We start from the raw sequence: 7,414 nt of genomic DNA, 5'->3' as shown, positions 1-7,414 counted from the left end.
AGGGCAACCAAACTAATTAGGGGTATGGAGGACCAGAGCTACGAGACAAGGCTACTAAATTTAAACATGTTCACATTAGAGGTGAGGAGATTAAGGGGGGATATGATTTCCATGTACAAAATGTTCAATGGTGGTAGCAACATTAGCGATAAACTGTTTAACATTAACTCCGTTACAAAAACTAGAGGCCACCACCTAAAATTGGTGGAAAAAAAATTCCAGCACAAGGGGCGAAGGGGGTTCTTCACAGTAAGATCAGTTAGGGTCTGGAACTCACTGCCACAGGCGGTGATTTCAGCAAATAATGTGGAATTGTTCAAGAAACTTTTGGACGATTTCTTAAGGGACCGTAATATACAGGGGTACAGGTACTCCTAGAATGAGATCCTAATAGGTTGGACTTGATGGACTAATGTCTTTATTCAACCTCAAATACTATGTAACTATGTAACGTATGCAATGCTCTGGCTCCTTCCGTCTCTTTTTTGGCCTCTGTCGCTACCGAGGTACAAACTTTCACTTACAGGGATGGAGGAAAGTATAAATGGACCACAAATGCGCTAATGTCACCACACTTTTACTCTATTAAGAATTACTGAGAGCCCGTGGTGGTAGATGAGATTTGTAGGCTCTCCATTCGCAGAACTTGTCAAATGATCTGTAAATGGATGACATAGTTGTGTGGATGGAGCCACGTAATGCCGAGCCGAATTAATAAACTGTGAGGAACCTGTGGGGAGAAGAACCTAATAATTCAAAAAAAGTGGCCGGAATGGGGTTGGGGTACCAGTGAGGTGACCATGTTTCATGTTACACCCTGATTATGGGTATAACATGAAACATTGCATTTGAAGTAAACTTAGCCTTTAAACATGCTTTATAAGTACTGATGACATGACCTCAAACTTAACCATTATCACGTGAATCAATTTTAATAGTCTAAGCACGGTCAGGATATGACAACCCGCTCATCTTCCTATACCTATACTTGCTTTTACTGGGTCTAGTGAACCATAATATGCTGAATGTTATTTCTGCGTTATGTTCCCTTCTCCCTGTCTGTGTATTACTCCCATCAAAATGCCTAATAAAACACGCAATGCTAAAGCAGAGTAAACTACAATGAGGCAGACACACAGATTAGTCTAATCCAAGTCATCCATACAATGTACAAATCATCTACATGAAATCAGAAGATCGGTGTGTATGCATTGAAGGATATAAAGTACAACCACATATATTGATGTGTTTACATTACATAAAGGATACATAAATGATACTAATGTAATGTTATACTTATGTTGTACTTTAGTGCTTTGTCTAATCACCAATATAAACTTACAAACGATATTATAAGACCGGATGGCAGATTTCAGGAGTCAATCTAATCTAAAAGCCAAGTGATTTAGAATTCCCCTGACGGTAATACGGTAGAAGTCAGATGCCAATAGTCATTTTTTATGCACACTGGATTCCTCATTCCTGGGATTAGTCCAGCCCTGGCAGCAACTCCGACTAGTCCAGTCTTTGTTCACTTGTACGAGAAGTTCTCGATTTCACCTGCGATGAATGCTCTCTAATTTGACTATTATGCGGGTACTTGGCATTCATGTATGAAACTGTCAGGTCAGAAGATCCAGACCTTCAATATGCAGAATGTCTGCCAATAGCCGACCAGTGAGGTGTTGCCTGCCACTTCATTACTACATTACTACATTACTACATACGACATTATTTTTCCCAGGTAGTAGAATTGCCTATACATTTTATGAGATTTTATTTTTCCATGCATCACTTCTCTCATCCATCCAGGATGTCCCAATGTTATTGTATGTAAGTGCACAGGATATGAATAACAAATTGTTAAAATGACACTAAACTCAGGAGTTAAATCTTAAAAATACATCCAAGTACCTTAACTATGAACAAAAATGTATCTTATTTGTGTATCACTCGGCTGTAGATCCTCAAATCATCTCTAAATTGGTGCTGACACTGTCCTTCCTTCTGGAGGGTGGCTACTTTTGTTCCCCATGGTCCCTGTGTGTGTTGTAAAGTAGTCACCGCTCCAAGCTTGCTCCCGTGATGGACTACAATCTCACAGTTAGGTTACTAATTTGTATTGAGATTGTAGCACATCTCAATACAGAAGGAAGGAAGGACAGTGTCAGCATCAATTCAGAGATGATTTGAGGATCTACAGCCGAGTGATACACAAATAAGATACATTTGTGTTAATAGTTAATGTACTTGAATGTATTTTTAGATTTAACTCCAGAGTTTACTGTCACTTTAAATCAGACAAAGTTTACACCACCGAGGGAATTTAATAAAAATGTGAACCAATGGCGTAGGAGAAGCAGTGTGTGGTTTTAGGCTGAGCGCTATTGCCTCTGATCGCCCACAATTTATCAGTAGTGATCGCCATGCATATAATGCATATGGAAGCAAACGTTGGAGCAATTAAATCTCCATTACATGCTACACTCTAATGTTGTCTATGTGAAGCAATAGTTAACAAAGGCTGGAGTCATACTTCTAAATTTTTCCCCATTTAAATCAATGAAATGGCATGAAAACACACGCCACCATGCGTTAACATACATTGTGATGCATTTCTAACTTATGCAATGCACGTTTTATTGAATAGCAACACGCCTCATAATGCTCATCAGTGCATATAGATGCACCATGATGCCTGTCAAAGAGTGTTTATGTGTGGCTGCTTATGCCACGATGTGGACCTTAGCCCATGTGCTGATATGCATTTTATTCTGCCTGGCCATAAATAAAAAAAAGTCACCACCTGGATTTAGGGCAGTGTTATGATCTGGGGTTGCTTCAGTTGGTCAGCTCCAGGTTCAGCAACATTATGTCCCCAAAGAAATGTGGTCAGCTGCCTACCTGAATATACTGAATGACCAGGTTTTTCCATCAATTGATTTTTTTTCTTCCCTGATGGCATGGGCATATTCCAAGATGAGAATGCCAGGATTCAACGGGCTCAGAATGTAAAAGAGTGGTTTTGGGAGCATGAGACATCATTTTCACACATGGATTGGCCACCACAGAGTCCAGACCTGAACCCCATTGAGAATCTTTGGGATGTGCTGGAGAAGACTTTATGCAGTGGTCCCACTCTCCCATCATCACTACAAGATCTTGTATAGGACATTGTATAATTTTATTTAAACAATGCCATGGCGAATGCGCGCCCTAATCAAAGCTAAAAGTGGTCCAGCAGAATTGTGACTTTTTTTCTGGCTAGGCAGTTTATTAGAGATATTTGATGGAATTAAGACATCCAAATACCTGTGTTAAGAAGGCTTTACTGTGCTTCATATTGATTCGGTTGGAGGGTTTTTTGTTTCCATTAGTCCCTTCTCACCATAACCTGTATGATTGTACTGTCTTGTTGAGTCCCAAGTCCTACTCCATAGAAGCCATGGTTTCCATATATATATTGCACTGATGATGGCCAAAAAGCCTGAATCAGCTATATGCAGTTTGGAATAAATAGCTCTACAATATTGGGCTGTATTTGCACTATACACCAACATTCTGGATGTGCATCTGGCTGCTTTTGGCATAAAGGATGATTTGCATGGCTCCAACTATCGGATAATCCTCTTATTTTTGGGATATGTGATGAAATTATATGAATGCCCGCTGTTACAATTCGGTTTTATTGTGCTATACACATTGTAGTAGAAATTACAGCTCACCCATCAGGTACAAGGCAAAGGAGATGAATCGATGGTATTTGCTAAGGATTCTGAGGGGCTCCTCACTCTGTACTAGAGTGAAGAAATAGTCTGTGACGGTTTCCCCGTAGAAGAAATAGTTGACGCATAGCAAGAAGTACCTGCAGGAATCCAAGAGATGGAGGATATTAATAAAGACAATAGTAAATAATTATTACCAACACAAGCAATTCAGTATAATTCATTATTGGAATTAGCTCTGCTTGGATTTCAAGAATAAGTTTCCAATAAACACAAAGTTATGCAGTTTGTTTAGTAAGAGGACTCCGACTGTCAAAACGTATCCAATGGATCGAAGGGGGTTATTCACTAAAGAATCAAAGGATCCAGCTTTGGCTGGTCCTTCGGCCTCCTCTGCCCTTCGCTTCAGTCGAACCGAAGGGCTGCTGTACGGGCTATTCACAATAGTCCGAACAGCAGCCGAAGGCAGCTGAGATGAACCCACATGCTTCGATTGGGCTGAGCCGTAGTGACACCTGAAGCATGGAGAACGGTCGGCCAAAGCCGACCAATCTCCATGCAAATGAAAGCTGGGCGGAGCCAACCGTGATCTCACGGCTCGCTCCGCCCAGTTGTAATGACAGATCAGCATCCCCAAATGACATGGGGGCGCTGATCTGTCATTAAACAACAACAACTGTTGTTATTCATTGACTGGGACCTGCTAGAAGACTCTGGCAGGTCCTGACAAATAGGAACGGGCGGAGCCAGCTGTCACTGCTAGCTCTGCCTAATCGTTTTTTTTCTTTTAAAATATTTTTAATTTTTTTTCAATTTATTGTTAATTATTTTTAATTATTTTTAAAATAAACACTTCTTTTTCCCCTCATTTTTTCCCCTTCTATTCTGCTTCGGACCTCGGAGGTACCAAGCAGAATGCCGCTCGGCGGGATTCGGATACTCACTCACTGGCGTTCGCCCCTACAAGAATAGGGGGCGAACGGCAGCGAGTGAGCTGTCGGAGCTTCAACTCAGCCGATCCAGATGTTGGATCAGCGGAGTCGAACTCCTTCTGCACTTCGGCTCAGACGAACAAGCAGAGCATGTTTGGCTGACCGAAGGAAGCCGATGTACGGCTGTAATCAGCCGTACAAGACTGATGTGAATTGCCGAAAAGTGTTAGGCTTACTTCACTTCGGCTGGGTTTTTCACTCAACTGCCTACGGCAGCTTTGTATTTAACCCCTTTAGCATACACCAGATTCTTAAGGTGCCCATACACCTTACGATTATCGGACTAAACTTTTCGTCCGATGATCGAACCGTCATACGATTTTTGTACGATGGCCCCATCCTGCCCTGATTATCGCAAGGTTCAATCAGCGGTAGTTAAAAAAAAAACACCTGGACGACTTGCGGTAATTGACCGTAATTATTTTCGTTTGCGCATGCAGTGTTAATCGTACGACTTTTGACGGACGGAAACGCCACCAACCATGCGAACATCGTACGATCGACCAAAGTTTTCAAACATGCTTGCCCGCCAAAAGTCGTACGATTGTACAGTACTATCGGTCGGGCACTACATTCACACGTTACGATTGTCGTACGAAAAGTCGATCGCATACGATTATGGTACAATAATCGTAAGGTGTATGGACACCTTTACTCTTCAGATTGGAGATCCTGGAAACCACTGCACGCAACGTCATTCCCCACTGAGTAGAAACTCAAGAAGGGGAGGCATTACTTCATTCAATATGATCCAAGCCAGACTGACATTACATGAATAACCTCAACAGAGATAGAAAGCATAAGAACTCCAACCAAACATCTTTATGTTGTAGTTCCACAGGGAAGTCAGGAGCCAGCATCTATTCTATTAAATAGCAACCAAATCCAAAAGGTTTAGAGTTGGGTCAACAAAGTAAATCTAACCACTAACTAGATCAGGCCTTCTTAAACTTTTTCCACTCGTGACCCCTTTTCGTCCAAGGACATTTTTACGTGACCCCAGGTATATAGAAAAGGTATATAAATCAAACATTTACTGGTAATAAAGAAAAATTTGTGTCAGACTGCTTGCATGACAGCATAGTGCCTACAGTTAGGGCTAGTTCACATCATCATCAGTGCGTTGTGGCCGGAACACACTGGATCCCATTGCTGCCGGCTCAATTTGTTGTGGGGCGGTATGGGGCGTGGCGGTGCAGTTAAGTGAATGGCACTTCAGCCATGCCCTCTGGCCACAATGCGATCGGCCGCACGGGAACACATGGCACATCAATGCCTGCATTCCGGTCTGGTCCGGTCAGAAAAAAAATAGTGCTTGCAGCCTTTTTACTGACCGGACCTCAGGCATTGATGTGCCTTGCGTTCCCGTGCGGCCAACCACATTGTGGCCGGAGGGTGTGGCTGCGGTACCATTCCCTTCACTGCCATGCCCCACAACAAATTGAGCTGGCCGCAATGCGATCCAGTTTGTTCTGGCCGCAATTGGGCCAGAACGCACTGAGGATGGTGTGAACTAGTCCTTAAGGGCCCATTCACACCAATTGACTTCAATGCAATGCCACGGCCCCTCCCACCCCAGAACGAAGGGGGAAGTTTAGTGAGCAATTGCTGTGCGTTCCAGCAGCTGCCACTCTAGAACGCACCGCAATTGGTTTGAATGGGCCCTAAGGATTCGTCCAGCAGGCAAAAGAAATGTAACACTTTCCAGTCTGTGTCCCCCAGACTGTCTTACAGGATCCATAGTAAAAATAGTATTGTGGTGCAATATATGTGCTCTCCTCCTTCCATACCCCCCCCCTCCCCCCAGTTGTCACCTTTTCTTTATGCGAAACCCAAACACTTAAGCGCCGCCACTTTTTTGGGTGAGAATATAGGAGAAGTGAGGAGAGACAGCCAGGGGAGAGGGAGGAGAGATATATTTTAATGTTTCATTCATTAAAGAAAATAAAAGTATAAAACTTCCATATAATTATTAACACTCACAGAGTTCACAGTACCCCCCTGCCCCCGGTGTTAAACTCATCTCCTCCCTGATTTACTGCTGATTCTCTGCAGCTTACAACCGCCAGCACTTCCAGGTAATGCGGACAGTCAGCTAAGACGGGGGCTGTGTGGTGTCTTAGGGCTTGTTCACATCAACGGCGGTGTGTTCAGAGTCGCATACTAAACTCCACCCTTCTTTCTAGGGCGGGAGGGGGCAGTGCATTGAAGTGAATGGCACCGCAGCCATGCTCCCCCCAGTGCGATCGGACGGGTGGCAAAACTTTGCCTGCGTTCCAGTCCAGTGCCAACGCAAGCGGCATTTTTTTGTGTTGGCACTGGACCAGAACACAGGCAATGTTTTGTTACCCATCCAATCGCACTGTGCCTCCTCCTGCCCCAGAACGAAGGGGGGAGTTCAGTGTGCAATTGCTGTGCATTCCAGCAGCTACCGCTCTGGAACGCACCGCAGTTCGTGTGAATGGGCCCTTAGAAGTGCTGTGCGGTGGTGTGGTGCACTGGGCAAAAAAAGTGTAGTGGCACCTCACTGGAAAATTGTGTTCCTGCACTGCATGTGGGAGAAATCCAGCATTTGTGTGGGCAGTGGGATGATTAGAGAAATTGTGATTAATAGTATATATACTTTTTATAATAAGCTTGTGTGTGTTTTACTTAGGGCTTGTTTACACCAATTGCGGTGCGTTCCAGAGCGGTAGC

At 43.5% G+C, this 7,414-nt stretch overlaps 1 protein-coding gene across 1 annotated transcript in view; it reads right to left on the bottom strand.

Annotated features, from left to right (window-relative positions):
* Positions 1-7,414, bottom strand: part of CDS2 (CDP-diacylglycerol synthase 2) — a 76,598-nt gene that overhangs the window by 22,748 nt on the left and 46,436 nt on the right. The window contains exon 5 of the mRNA XM_018572128.1: positions 3,726-3,865. Coding sequence (XP_018427630.1) covers positions 3,726-3,865 — 140 coding nt within the window. The remainder of the gene's footprint in view (positions 1-3,725; positions 3,866-7,414) is intronic.

This window comes from Nanorana parkeri, unplaced genomic scaffold (assembly GCF_000935625.1).
Source record: "Nanorana parkeri isolate BGI_ZX_2015 unplaced genomic scaffold, ASM93562v1 scaffold1942, whole genome shotgun sequence".
Classification (NCBI taxonomy): Eukaryota; Metazoa; Chordata; class Amphibia; order Anura; family Dicroglossidae; genus Nanorana; species Nanorana parkeri.
The sequence above is the reverse complement of the archived record's forward strand: the minus strand, read 5'-3'. Positions and strand labels throughout refer to the sequence as shown.